Source organism: Nicotiana tomentosiformis, chromosome 1 (assembly GCF_000390325.3).
Source record: "Nicotiana tomentosiformis chromosome 1, ASM39032v3, whole genome shotgun sequence".
NCBI classification, from domain to species: domain Eukaryota; kingdom Viridiplantae; phylum Streptophyta; class Magnoliopsida; order Solanales; family Solanaceae; genus Nicotiana; species Nicotiana tomentosiformis.
This window is the reverse complement of record NC_090812.1, coordinates 111599867-111614976: the sequence shown is the minus strand read 5'-3', so window position 1 is coordinate 111614976 and position 15110 is coordinate 111599867. Positions and strand designations below refer to the sequence as shown.

At 37.4% G+C, this 15110-nt stretch overlaps 1 protein-coding gene across 2 annotated transcripts; it reads left to right on the top strand.

The window, feature by feature from the left end:
* Window positions 1-4672: 4672 nt before the first annotated feature.
* On the top strand, window positions 4673-14637 carry LOC104084474 (ABC transporter C family member 5). 2 transcript variants are annotated; one of them, XM_009588337.4, is made up of 12 exons: window positions 4673-4904; window positions 5088-7330; window positions 7462-7782; window positions 7863-7949; window positions 8854-9549; window positions 9668-9832; window positions 10917-11211; window positions 11668-11879; window positions 12572-12877; window positions 13080-13143; window positions 13264-13503; window positions 14075-14637. In XM_009588337.4, exons 2-12 carry the CDS (start codon window positions 5231-5233, stop codon window positions 14185-14187), a joined length of 4599 nt encoding a protein of 1532 aa, XP_009586632.1. In that variant the 5' UTR covers window positions 4673-4904; window positions 5088-5230; the 3' UTR covers window positions 14188-14637. The 2 variants fall into 2 exon arrangements, with proteins under 2 accessions (XP_009586632.1, XP_009586631.1); XM_009588336.4 differs by having other exon boundaries at window positions 5038-7330.
* The last annotated feature ends 473 nt before the right edge of the window (window positions 14638-15110 follow it).

Here is a 15110-nt window from a genome sequence, read left to right as displayed (position 1 = left end):
ACTACTTCATCGAGGTTAGGCTCGACACTTACAGAGTACATGGGGTCGGTTGTACTCATACTACACTCTGCACTCCTTGTGCAGATACCGGAGTTGATCCTAGCGGTGCACAGTAGACTTGCTCGGATTAAGCTATTTGCAGGAGACTTGAGGTATAGTTGCATGGTGTTCGCAGTTCTGAAGTCCCCTTCCACTTTATCATAGCTATGTATTTCTTTCAGACAACTTTATTTTCATTCAGATATTTATTTGTATTATTCTAGTAGCTCGTGCACTTGTGACTCCAGTTCTGGGATGATATTTATATATCACTATTATTATGGATTATTCACTTTTTTCAGACTTTGTTTCCGCATTTGTTCCTTTGTTATTAATTAATTTAAAATTTGTTTAAAAATAGCTAATATTATTCTAACGTTGGCTTGCCTAGCAAGTAAAATATTAGGCGCCATCACGGTCCCGAAGGTGAGAATTTCGGGTCGTGACATGTGATAAGGACAAAAGTCATCTTGTTTGCAAGTTGAATAAATCCATTTATGGGCTAAAGCATGCTTCCTGCCAATCGTATATTAAATTTTATAATGTTGTACGAAGAACATCATTGATCAGTGTATATACCTTAAAATAAGTGGGAGCAAATATATTTTTCTAGTCCTATATGTGGATGACATTTCACTTGCAAGTAGTAATTTGGGGTTGTTGCACGAGACTAAACAATTCCTTATCCAAAACTTTGAGATGAAGGATATGGGTGAAGCCTCTTATGTCATTGGCATAGAGATTCACATAGATAGATCCCAAAGATTACTTGGACTGTCTCAAAGGGCCAACATTGAAAGAATTCTGGAAAGATTCAGGATGAAAAACTGTTCACCTATAGCAGCACCCATAATTAATGGTGACAAATTCTCATTGAATCAATTTTCAAAAAATGCATTGGAAAATGAGCAAATGAAAGACATTCCATATGTTTCGCTTGTTGGGAGCCTTATGTATGCACAAGTCTGTATTATACCTGATATTGTTTTTGCGGTAGGAATGCTTGACAGATTTCAAAGTAACCCTGGTCTTGACCATTGAAAAGTTGGTAAAAGGATTTTGAGATATTTGCAAGGAACCAAGTATTTTAAGCTCACATACAAATACTCTGACTCATTGGAGGTAATTGGATATTCAGACTCTAATTTGGGTGGATGTAAAGACACTAGTAAATCCACTTCAGGATATATTTTCCTTCTTGCTGAAGGTGATATGTCTTGGAGAAGTGTCAAGCATACCATTGTTGCAACATCCACAATGGAAGCTAAGTTTATAGCATGCTATGAAACTACATCAAATGCGTTATGGTTGAAATTTTTTATTTTCGGCCTTAGGATTGTCGATTCCATTTTAAGGCCATTGAGAATCTTTTGTGACAATTCAACTGCAATGTTCTTTTTAAGAATAATAAAAGTGGCAGCTGAAGCAAGCACATCGACATAAAATACTTGATGGTTAGAGACCATGTGAAGAAGCAAGATGTGAGTTTTGAGCATGTTAGTACTACTTTGATGATTGTTGATCCTATGACTAAAGGTCTGCCGACTAATATTTTCAAGGATCACGTAACCCATATGGGTCTTAGTAACTCAATTTAGCCTTGCTTTATTCTCTAACAGTTTGTCTAGACATTATGTTTATTTTGATATACATGATAGTGCACACTTTGATTTTTCATGTATTATTTTGTGATCATTGGGTCAATAAAGTTAGACTCTGAATGACTTATATTAAGTTCATTCATAAAGGTGTTGACACTTTGTTGAACATATTGTACATCGTAATACATGGAAGGAACTGTTTGTTTAAGAGCATGATCGCCATGATTCATGTAATAATATGTTCTAGTTAAAGTGATTGTTGCATAACTTTTAGTTGAGTGATAAAGTTTATGGCCATATTATATGTTTATTTCTCATAAAGGATTATCTGATTTTAATATGTGGGCCAAGTGAGAGAATGTTAGAAATTTATCATCCCTCCTAGAGACTTCTAGTGTGACCCACAAATAAGATTAATAAATTATTTACCTTATCTCCCAAGTAAATAATATATCAGGTAATATTATGTAGTTATGCATATATGATAGTTTCTTTAATGGAAAGAAATATTTTTTTTATTATGGGTCCCTAGGGCAACAGTAATTATGGAGAAGTCCCTAGGGCTAAAGTATTTGCCTAATAGCCTATTTGGCCAAGCTTTTTGGGGCCAAAAGTGTTTTTGGCCAAAAATTGAGGTGTTTGGCCAAGCTTTTAGAAGGAAAAAAGTGATTTTGAGGAGAAGCAAAAGTAGTTTTTGAGAAGCAGAAAAAATGTAGCTTCTCTCCAAAAGCACTTTTCTGAAAAACGCTTTTCTAAGAAGCAGTTTTCAAAAGTTTGGCCAAATACTAATTACTTCTCAAAAGTACTTTTCAAATTAATTAGACAAACACAAACTGATTCTCACAAAAAGTACTTTTTTAAAAAGCACTTTTGAAAAAATAAGCAGATTTTAGAAGCTTGGCCAAACAGGCTATAAGAGTCTCTAGCCTACCTATAATACGCATGTGACTCCATCAGTCTAGCATCCTACGATAGGTACATGCTAGAAGACTTCCTAGGTTTTCTACTAAAGGTTTCAAAGACGATTCCTTACAACGCTTGAACAACAATGGTTGGAGGTACGTTTCATGATTAATTTATGTTGCAAAAGAGACATATCCAAATTATTAGTGTGACGGGAGCACCACTAACTTTTAACATAACCAATAAGTTGGGTAAGAAAATCTTGAGCAAACTGCTCGGCCAATGATTCCTAAAGGTTTTTAGTTTTTAGGAAGTCAAGTTAATTATTTGTATAATTATTTTTAAGGTATAAGCATATATATATATATATATATATATATATATATATCAAAATTTATGGGATATGGTAAGTCATTTATATTGAACGTAGGTCCCTCAGCATGTGTGAAACACTTATCCAGAAACTAATTTTCTAAAAAATATATCCACATTCTATAAAGTTGAGATAGGACCAAGACTAACAACGATATAAGCGAATTGACTGTTGCACTAATGCACTTCAATTTAAAAAAACATAGGACTGGTCGGTGTGAGAGCTCTCGCTGTTGTAAACCATTACGGAAAGCCAAGGCGGTGGTCCTCCTTTAGAAAAAACAAATGAAACATAAATTGAGACGTCAATGTTCAAATAAAAAGAATTGAATAGAGCTACCTAATTAATAATTAATAAATAATAATTAATAGAAGAGCATACCACTTTTTTCTCTTTTACAGTTTTACTACGTACCCTTTTTTCCTCATCATATGCTATCACACTCATAGTCACGTCACCAATCCACAAATTCCCACCTAGAAAGCACCCATGCTGTTAAATTTTATTTTATTTAATTAGAAGACCCGTTTAGATCAAAAACAATTTCCCAAAATAAAATATAACGATCTTTAAAATAAAAAGGAAAATATAAAAGTAGAAGATCCTAATCATCAAAAGCTTATACTCTCTCCGTTCACTTTTAGTTGTCAAATATTTTAAAAATAATTTTTTATTTTTACTTGTCACTTTTCGTATATCAAGAGAAAAATAATTTATTTTTTCTATTTTGCCCTTAGCATTAATTACGTATTTCAAATAATTTTTTTAAATCTATTAATACTATACACCAATTAATATGAGTATTATGATAAATTATATACTTTATTTATTATTTCTTAAAAGAAGTACAAAATTCATAGTTAACAAGTAAAAGTGAACGTAGGGAATACAATGTAACGTACTTCGTGAGCATCTCTCACATAATAAGTGAGATTGATTTTCGATGTCACTCTTCTTCCTTTCCCTTCTCTAATTCTCCAATATAATTATTAATTAAAAGTGTAGGATTCAAGTCACGTGAATGATAAGTTGAAGCACCGTTAGTTTTTTTGTTGGGTAAAATGTATAAAACAATAAAAAAAGGAAAGCAGGTACATTCAAGAACTAATCTAAAATGCAGAGTTTTTTCTGTAATTACTTTTTGGAAATTAAACCAAAACCAAAGTTAAACCCCGCCTAAGAAATCTCAACAAACATCTTGGAAATTCATGATATTCCGAAGACATAAATTAATGCTGAGATAGATGGTCTTTTTAAAACCCTAATCTTAGTTTATGATTAATTCGACGATCTCACACATGCAAATGCTAAAAGTATATTGTTATAATATTCTTCTTTCCGAATCACCTTCCATTATTCCTCTGCTTCATTGGGATGACTTATGTCTTAATTATTTCCCTTATACCTATTTCTTTATCTGTATATAAATGACCAACAAATTCAAAGTGATCTATTCATACTCAAATCACAATATAGTTTATTTTTCACTTTCTTATTTTCTCTCAGCTAGAAGACACACATATCAGAGAGAGAGAGAGAGGTGTGATTTTGTTTTTATTCAAAGAGTCCTATCGAGACTGAAACTCTTGAAAGGTAAATAACTAAAATAGTGATCACAAGTCTAATAATTCCAAACACAATGATACAGTAAAATATTGAGTGCTACATTTCTGGCTTTCTTTTTAGTTTTTACCATTATAAACATATATTAATACGTTTATATATTAGTATATCACAGACTATGGTGGATCTGTTTTTCTCTCTCTTATATATCATCACCACCTCATTACACAACGAAGGCTAGTGTATTGTAGGTGTGGGTTGTTATTGTAGCACTACTCTCTCTTTTTCTGTGTGTGTGTGTGAAATAGCTAGCTATTTGCTACTACAAATACTGTCTATCTCTATCGTTGCAGAATTTTGCCTCGACAATCTCCACACCGGCTCGATACACGACTCTTCCTCTGAGGAAAATACCAAAAACCCAGGTCAGTATTTTGTATTTTCTGTAATGGGTTTGTTTCGTCTCGCTTGTCACCTTGTTTTGTGCATTTCTCTCTCTTTCTTTTTTTTCGTTGATGATACAATATGAATTTGTTTTTATGTGTTATGTGTCTGCAGAATCTTTCTCTCACTGGGTTACTTGTCATCATTTCATGTGTTATGTCCAGATGGTGAAAATGCCCCTTTTGCAAGATTCAATCCTTATTGCTGGTTTAGTATAACAATACAATACTACTACGGACTCTCGATCCAGCTTCAACAAAATTGATCTACTTTGCTCCTTTTTCATGCTGGAGATTGATACTTTTCGATGATGGGTATCAATCTTTTCTTCAACACAGCTAGAAATTCTGCTCACACGGTGTTGCTATTTTCAGTTGCTTTTCAAGGCCTTTCTTTCTTGGAACTATCGTCCATCTGTGTCAACTTGACATTGTTTCTTGTGTTTCTCTTTATTGTATCTGCTAAGCAGATATTTCTATGTGTCGGTCGGGTTCGATTTCGCAAGGATGATTCTGATGGTAATTCAGTTCCTGGTAGACATAGAGGTGGTGATGGGGAAATAATACAGAGTATTGAGTTAGGTAGAGCCTATAAAGCTTCAGTTTTGTGTTGCTTTTATGTCTTGTTTGTGCATGTTGTGGTGTTAGGTTTTGATGGGGCTGGTTTGATTAGAAAGGCTAATTACAGACTGAATAATTGGACTTTAATTCTCTTTCCTGTAACTCAGAGTTTGGCTTGGGTTGTCTTAAGCTTCACTGCTCTTTATTGTAAGTACAAAGGCAGTTTGAAATTCCCATTGTTGTCAAGGATATGGTGGGTGGTGTCTTTTGTCATTTGTTTGTCTACCTTGTACTCTGATAGTAGAGCATTGGCAATTGAAGGCTCCAGCCATTTAAATTCTCATATCTTTGCAAATCTTGCTGCTACCCCTGCTCTTGCCTTCCTCTGTTTTGTTGCTATTAGGGGTGTCACTGGTATCGAAGTAACTAGCAACTCTGATCTTCAGGAGCCATTACTCCCTGAAGAAGAACCTGCATGTCTTAAAGTTACTCCTTACAGTGATGCGGGCCTTTTTAGTTTGGCTACTCTTTCTTGGTTGAACCCGCTTCTTTCAGTCGGGGCAAAGAGACCACTTGAGCTGAAGGACATTCCGCTTCTTGCGCAACGAGATCGTTCTAAGACAAATTACAAGATACTAAATGCAAATTGGGAAAAGTTGAAGGCTGAAGATCCTTCAAAGCAGCCTTCTTTAGCTTGGGCTATTCTCAAATCTTTCTGGAAGGAGGCCGCCTGCAATGCGATTTTCGCAGGGCTGAACACTTGTGTTTCTTATGTGGGTCCATACATGATTAGCTACTTTGTAGAATACCTAGCAGGAGTGGAGACATTCCCTCATGAGGGATACATTTTGGCTGGAATATTCTTCACCGCAAAGTTGGTTGAGACCTTAACGACCCGGCAGTGGTATCTTGGAGTCGACATTTTGGGCATGCATGTGAGATCAGCTCTCACTGCAATGGTATATCGTAAGGGACTGAGGCTCTCGAGTTCAGCTAGGCAAAGTCACACTAGTGGAGAGATTGTTAATTACATGGCAGTAGATGTTCAGAGAGTAGGCGACTACTCGTGGTATCTTCATGATATATGGATGCTGCCTCTTCAAATCATTCTGGCTCTTGCTATTTTGTATAAAAATGTTGGTATTGCATCCGTGGCAACTCTAGTTGCCACCATTATTTCCATTGTTGCTACTGTCCCATTAGCTAGGGTTCAGGAAGACTATCAAGATAAACTAATGGGTGCCAAGGATGATAGGATGAGAAAGACTTCCGAGTGCCTCAGGAACATGAGGATTCTGAAGTTACAAGCTTGGGAGGATAGGTATAGAGTAATGCTAGAGGAAATGCGGAACGTGGAATTCAAGTATCTTCGAAAAGCTCTCTACTCTCAGGCTTTCATCACCTTCATTTTCTGGAGCTCCCCTATATTTGTTTCAGCTGTTACGTTTGGTACTTGCATACTGTTGGGCGGTCAGCTTACGGCAGGAAGTGTTCTTTCTGCGTTGGCAACTTTCAGGATCCTCCAAGAACCACTTAGGAATTTCCCTGACTTGGTGTCGATGATGGCTCAGACAAAAGTATCCCTTGATCGGATTGCTGGATTTCTGCAAGAGGAAGAGTTGCAGGAAGATGCCACCATTGTGGTGCCTCGAGACATCACAAATGTCGCAATAGAAATTAAAGATAGTGAATTTTGGTGGGATCCGTCTTCTTCAAGTCCAACGTTGGCAGGCATACAACTAAGGGTAGAAAAGGGCATGTGTGTTGCTGTCTGTGGCGTGGTTGGCTCAGGGAAATCAAGCTTCCTTTCTTGCATCCTTGGTGAGATTCCCAAAATCTCTGGTGAAGTAAGTCAAATTGAAAGATGTTTCTCATTGTCTTTTCTCTTGGATTTCAATATATCCAATTTTTTAGGAATATGGGAGAAGCTCTAATCAGCATTCTTTTGTCGTGGTTTTACTTTGTCCACTTGTGTTAGGTTAGAATATGTGGAAATGCTGCTTATGTCTCACAGTCGGCTTGGATACAATCTGGAACTATAGAAGATAATATCCTTTTTGGTAGCCCAATGGATAAGGCAAAATACAAGGCCGTGATTCATGCTTGTTCTCTGAAAAAGGACTTAGAACTTTTCTCACATGGAGATCAGACTATTATTGGTGATAGGGGCATAAATCTTAGTGGTGGTCAAAAGCAACGTGTGCAACTTGCCAGGGCGCTCTATCAGGACGCTGATATATATTTACTTGATGATCCTTTTAGTGCTGTTGATGCACACACTGGGTCAGAATTATTTAAGGTTATGCTTAGTTTTAGCGTAATCATTTCTACTGCTCAATTAGAAGGAAATTTGCTGAATGCGCAATTATTTTACTGCAGGAGTACATACTAACAGCACTAGCAGCAAAAACGGTGGTTTTCGTCACTCACCAGGTTGAATTTTTGCCAGCTGCTGACATGATATTGGTAGGTGGTGTATTCCATTTCACTATCCAATACCGCTCCTTGTTCTTATTGGATTGTCTGTAAAAGTTTCTCTATAGCTTGAAGCCGTCTATTTAAATTGCTAGCATTGTTTTGTCAAGTGTATTTCGTCCTTTCGTCATGGATTTTTATACTATATATCAGTTCAAAAGTGAGACAGATGTTGAGGTATGGTGACAGGTCAGATAAGGTTTGCTATCTATGCTTGTACTGAAAGCATGGTATATTATTCCTTCAGTTTCTTTTTATTGTACATGTTGTTTTCTGCGTCAAAATTTGAAGAATGATGGAGCAATTTTAACTGCAAATAAAGATGGCTTTGCTTCTAAGTTTTATCTGTTTTTAAATATGAATTGTCAAGGTCGAGAATCACAAGCTTGAGGAATTCATCCTTAAAACGATGCACAGTATGGTTGGAGCTTACCTGTGGATAGTCTGTATTTTTGCCGTCAAAGAAAAGAGCTTTTCTTCACTTCTTTCAGATGACTTTGTAGTACCAACAGATCTGGGAATGTTTTTTGAAAAAGAGATTCAAAAAGGAAAATAACACTGAACTAAACCTCGTGTGTTCCTTACAACTGTCTGATAAGTGGTAGTGTGCTAGAAATATCAACAACAATATATCATGTCTTAAATCTTTAACCCTTTTCTGTCCTGTAGATCATATAGTCAAAGTGTATTTAGCATATCTAGACAATTTTACTCATTTTTCCTCAAGATGCACACATCTAACCTATACTAAAAGTCTAAAGAGGCTTACACTTGGGCCGGTCCTTTTACATTCTAGAACGATGAAGAGAAGAAAGCCATCAAACTTGATGGTAAACATCTTTTTTAATCAGTATTAGGCCACAATTAATTCCCAAATGACTCTTTCCATTCACAGGTCCTGAAGGAAGGTCGTATCAGTCAATGTGGAAAGTATGATGAACTTCTGCAAGCAGGGACCGACTTCAACGCTTTGGTTTCAGCTCATCATGAAGCAATTGAAGCTATGGATTTTTCGTACCAATCTTCTGAAGAATTGGAGAAAGATCCTTCGCCTGATGGTTCTGCTGTAGTGGCTAAAAAATGTGATTCAGGCAAAAAGAGTATTGACAGTCTTGCAAAGGAAGTGCAAGAAGGTGTCTCAGCTGCTGATAAGAAGGCAATCAAAGAGAAAAAGAAAGCTAAAAGATTGAGAAAAAAGCAGCTTGTTCAGGAAGAGGAACGAGAGAGGGGAAAAGTTAGCATGAAAGTTTATTTGTCATATATGGCGGCCGCTTATAAGGGCTTGTTGATTCCTCTTATCATTCTTGCACAGACATTATTTCAGGTGCTTCAAATAGCTAGTAACTGGTGGATGGCTTGGGCAAATCCACAAACTCCAGGGGACAGTCCTAGGACAACTAGTTTGGTGCTTATTCTTGTTTATATAGCCCTTGCTTTTGGAAGCTCATGGTTTATCTTTGTTAGGGCAGTCCTGGTTGCTACATTTGGTCTAGAGGCTGCCCAAAAACTATTTTTGAGAATGCTGACGACAGTCTTTAGGGCTCCAATGTCTTTCTTTGACTCCACACCAGCAGGGCGGATATTGAATCGCGTATGTCCAAGTATTGTTACTGCTTAATATTTCCTTTTTAATGCAATCCTCTGCTCATGGTTGCTCCATGATTCTCTCTGCTAGAGCAATTTTCTAAGGGGTTCTTATGGTTTACCAGGTGTCGATTGATCAAAGTGTGGTTGATCTTGATATTCCTTTCAGACTTGGCGGCTTTGCTTCAACTACAATTCAGCTTATTGGTATTGTTGGTGTTATGTCAAAAGTTACCTGGCAAGTTTTATTACTTGTCGTCCCAATGGCTATTGCTTGCCTATGGATGCAGGTAACTGACGGAACAGACCTTTTCCACTGTTAAACATAAGTTCCCCGAAAACTAGTCTTAGTTTATGCATCTAAAACTCCAAGATGATCTAATAATACAATCTCTTTCCTCTCTCTCTCTCCTGTCTCTCTCATATTTAGTTTCCTCTAATGTGCTGCTAGTTCATCCTAAAAGTTTTCTTCCATCAGCAAATATGTAAAACTAGAACATCTTTGGCTAAATCTTAGAGGTTCTTTGATAAGTGGGATTTTGGTGAGATTCTTTTATACTGCTAATGTTCATTTTTGTAAACTTACATTAAGAACATCTGATCCTTGGTTATCAGAAAAAAAGAAAAAAAAAGACATAATCCTTCATGTGGAGTGTTTTCTTGAAGAATTTTTGTTTTTGGGGTTTGTTCATCTTTTACTGCTGAAAATTCTCACCAACATGTGAAGACTATTTTCTAGGTGCATTTTAATTTTTTTTTTGCTCTCTAAAGATGACTTTGCTGCTTATGAAGTTGGTCTTGCAATGCACCCAAAGGTGTGGCCTAGTGGTCAATGAAGTGGGTAAGAACCATGAGGTCTTAGGTTCAAATCCCAGCGAAGGCAAAAAACACTAGGTGATTTCTTCCTTCTATCCAAGCCTTGGTGGATAGAGTTACCGGGTACCTGTTGCTGGTGGGAGGTGGCAGGTATCCCGTGGAATAGTCGAGGTGTGCGCAAGCTGGTCCGGACACCGCGATTATCAAAATAAAAATAAAAAAGTTGGTCTTGCAATTACTTGTGACTATCTGTAATCACATTACATAAGAATATGTTCCTGGGGCTACCATCTAATTGGGTTGCCGTGGTAGATGAGGACATCTGGTGTGTAGTTGGAGTTTGAATACTGCTTTTCGAGATTTGCCATTACTTGAACCATCTAGGTGCTAGAGTATTACCCTTGAAATAAGTTTTTGTCCTTTTCATTTTCCACTATCAGCCACCAATCCCTTGCAGAAGTTGAAATAGTTCGTGCATGCAAGTTTTGGACTCACAATTCTGTCTCTTCCAGTTTCCAACTGATTAGTTTTAAAATAATTGTGATCAAATTTGTGCAGAAATACTATATGGCTTCATCAAGGGAACTAGTTCGCATTGTTAGCATCCAAAAATCTCCAATCATCCATCTTTTTGCTGAGTCAATTGCTGGAGCTGCAACAATCAGAGGTTTTGGGCAAGAAAAGAGATTTATGAAGAGGAACCTTTATCTCTTGGATTGTTTTGCTCGGCCATTCTTCTGCAGTCTTGCAGCAATTGAATGGCTTTGCCTACGCATGGAGTTGCTCTCTACATTTGTCTTTGCTTTCTGCATGGTTTTACTAGTGAGCTTTCCTCATGGAACTATAGATCCTAGTAAGTACATTATATTATCCCTGTGTGATGAAAATCTTGCTTCAAGTCTTGATCATTTATAATGAACCTTCAAGTTAATAGTTCTGATTGGATTGTGCATTCGAACCCCGCAATACCTACAAGCAATTCATGAACATTGCAAAGAATGTAACTTGGGTCAATCTACCTCAAAATGGGAAAAGAAGAATTTGAGTGATGTCACCTTATTCAGACGCTAATAATGATTCAAGTCTTAAGAGGATATTGGAAATTCTTTGAAGGCGAAGTTATTCATCCAGATGTTGAAGTTTCCAGCACTGTCTTGGTGCTGGAATCGTATGAATAAAATCTTTCATTGATTAAAAAACACTATTTTGCCAAAAATAAAATAAAATTGCAAAATGGGCAACTACTTTTGACTTACAGATTGGGAGAATTGATATCATAATTCTAATTGTCATGTATCTACTCCCATAGGTATGGCAGGCCTTGCCGTGACATATGGCCTAAACTTGAATGCCCGCCTGTCACGATGGATACTCAGCTTCTGCAAGCTTGAAAACAAGATTATATCAATAGAAAGGATTCATCAATATTGCCATATTCCTAGTGAGGCCCCTTCAATTATTGAACCTCGCCCCTCATTGTCATGGCCGGAAGAAGGAACCATTGAATTGATTGATTTAAAGGTATGCACGATTAATATTTCCTTTGTGTTGTATATGGTTTTCTTGTTTTTTGGACGTCACACTGGCATTGAAGATTCAATAATATAAAACAACTTATGATATTACTGCACTCTTGAGTTTTTTCTTTTTGAAATTTGTATAGCCTTTGATATTATGTAGTTGTATGAACGAATGAGGTTTTGGTAATGACACACAACCTTTCTAGTTTTTGCGGGAAAGTGAAAATCATATTTTTGTGAAAGTTAAAGTTAAAGCAGATAGAATCAGATGATAAGGGAGAGGAATGCTGTTGACCGTACTAAGAGAAACAATCAACGGGAGATGGTGACTGGAAAGAATGTCTTCAAGCTTACATTAAACTGCAGATTTTTAATGTCCTTGCATTTTATATGCACTCACTTTCTTCAAGCTGCAATAAACTGCAACTGTTTCAAGTCTCTGTTGTCATATGCACTCACCGTTTTAAGCATGCTTTTTAGGAAAATGACTTTGGGATGCAGTCAAATGCCATGCTTAGTTCATGAAAGTTTTAAAAATCTAATACCATTGATGATGCATAAGTTTGTCAAACACTGCTGGACTCTGGGAATGAACATTGGTGTAGCTCATGGAAACAACTTGTAGTACCCATACCTTCCCCTCGGATATCAGGGAAAAGAGAAAACTAATGACTATTTTGTTGTTCCTCTTAGGTTCGTTATAAGGAGAGTCTTCCAGTTGTGCTTCATGGTGTATCTTGCAAATTTCCTGGAGGAAAGAAAATTGGAATTGTGGGGCGCACGGGTAGTGGTAAATCTACTCTGATTCAGGCCTTATTCAGATTGCTTGAACCAGAAGCTGGAAAAATAATAATCGACAACATTGATATTTCAACAATTGGCCTTCATGACCTTCGAAGTCGTTTGAGTATTATTCCCCAAGATCCAACATTATTTGAAGGGACAATTCGAGACAACCTTGACCCCCTTGGAGAACATTCAGATCTAGAAATATGGCAGGTAATATTTGGTTTTTCTCCCTGTTTACCTGCACATTTTTTTATAGGCTGAGATTCTTTTCAATTAGACTGGCGTGACGTTTTGAAACAAAGAAATAAAAAGTTTTTAACATTCCAATGTATAAGTAGAAGCTGAAGTCATTGGTGGATCATGTCTGCTTTATGATGCTGATTTCAGTTGGGTCTTATTTTCTTCCTCTCAGGCACTTGAGAAGTCCCAGCTTGGAGAGATTGTCAGGCAAAAAGATCAAAAGCTCGAAACACCAGGTATCTGTTCTTAGATTGGACTAAGACATGCACTGCTGACAGTGATGCAGCCTTTTCCTCGGTCTTATTTGGTTTTATTTTGAGTTCTGATGAAATTATTTACCAACTTGTTGCCGGCAGTCTTGGAGAATGGAGATAATTGGAGTGTGGGCCAGAGGCAGCTTGTATCCCTTGGGCGGGCTTTACTTAAACAAGCCAGAATTTTGGTGCTTGATGAAGCGACTGCCTCGGTTGACTCAGCAACAGATAACCTCATCCAGAAGATTATTAGGACAGAGTTTAGGGACTGCACTGTTTGTACCATTGCACATCGTATCCCTACAGTTATTGACAGTGATCTGGTTCTGGTCCTCAGTGATGGTGCGTTCTCTATGCTTCACTTGTTCTAAGAGAGAAATTTTGTGTTGGTATTCGTTAATTGTAAAAAAAGAGCAGCCTGGTGCACTAAGCTTCCGCTATGCGCGGGGTCCGGGGAAGGGCCGGACCACAAGGGTCTATTGTACGCAGTCTTACCCTGCATTTCTGCAAGAGCCTGTTTCCACGGCTCGAACCCGCGACCTCCTGGTCACATGGCAATAACTTTAGCAGTTGCGCCAAGGCTCCCCTTCGTATCATTAATTGTAAATTTTGTTTATTAAGTTGAATTCTCGAATCATCATTAACCATATTGTGCTCCTCTCTGAAAAGCTTTTTTCTTCACGGCCTGAACCCACCCCCACAACCCCCCCCCCCCCCAAAAAAAAGGGAAGAGAATGAGTAGTATTTGCGAGACTGCTTATGCTTCTCTTCTTGTTGACCAATTGTCATAAGTTAGTTACGTTGAAAGTGTAGTATTTCTCTTGTCTAGGACTAGGATTCTGATAAGCAACATGATCTGAATGCCTGTCACATTGAAATAGCATGAGCTTGATAGAATTCGATGCCTATGCAGGTCGGGTGGCTGAGTTCGATACTCCAGCACGACTCTTAGAGGACAAATCTTCAATGTTTCTCAAGTTGGTGTCAGAGTACTCATCAAGATCAAGTGGCATACCCGATTTTTAATTTGGGTAGCAAGCCTGAAGATTTTGATGGGAAAGCAAGAAGAGCAGAGAGCCAGAGGAAACATGAAAGGGCTGGCACCCCTGCTGCTGGCTTCATTCGGCTAGAGAACATAAACGGTGAGGGTGGGGAGGGGAGTATCTGCAGTACAAACAGTACGCGGGAGCTATATGTAGAAATTAGTTTCTGCGGTAGAGGCCATGCTTAATTCTTCTGTAGGTATGATGGGAATTCATGCATTGCCGGCATATTATGTAACATAAAATAAGCCAGGGCAGCAGAGGTTGGTAATAAGTAGGAAGAGGAGAAGAAATGTGACGGCAGTTTGTATCTGCATGGTGAACAATTACTAGGTTTCACAAGAAGCAAAATTTTGATTGTGTTCATGATCTTGTAGAGGACTAACTCAACTTTAATGCTAATTTCTCACAAGCAAAAGACTACTTTGAATCATCCACCTTTCCAGTTTTACTAGTTTTGCACCACAGCACAGTGGTTCACTCTGTATTTTAGGCAGGGGCAAGTTGGTTTATTTTCTGCTCTTTCATTGTTCTTACAAAGGGAAATATAAATCAGTCCATGTAAATTATTTGTGTAGGCGAGCTTCAGCTTTTCAAGCGGTTAATTTTGAGCGACCAATCTGGCAGAACAACTCAAAAGACAGAGAAGTCATATTAATCTCTTCACAGTTATTTTTCGACGATTCGTGCTAAAACTCCTTCAAATTTCTTGCCAGTTTTGTTTTCTTTTACATATAATTACCAACTCTCATGAGTACATATAGTCAATCAATTCAAATTTGAAAATGACCTCTCTTGACTTTATTTGTCAGTTCAATTGTCATTCGTGTAAGAATCTTTTTGCGAGCTAGAATTGTTCACTTGGTAACTAAAATATTTCACAACTAGTGCTTGCGTTGTATGATT

Coding starts and splice junctions, on each gene's coding strand:
- LOC104084474 (XM_009588337.4), top strand. CDS start 5,231: ATGATGGGTATCAATCTTTTCTTCAACACAGCTAGAAATTCTGCTCAC. Junction 11,212..11,667: donor TCATGGAACTATAGATCCTA/GTAAGTACATTA, acceptor CTACTCCCATAG/GTATGGCAGGCCTTGCCGTG. Junction 12,878..13,079: donor CAGATCTAGAAATATGGCAG/GTAATATTTGGT, acceptor TCTTCCTCTCAG/GCACTTGAGAAGTCCCAGCT.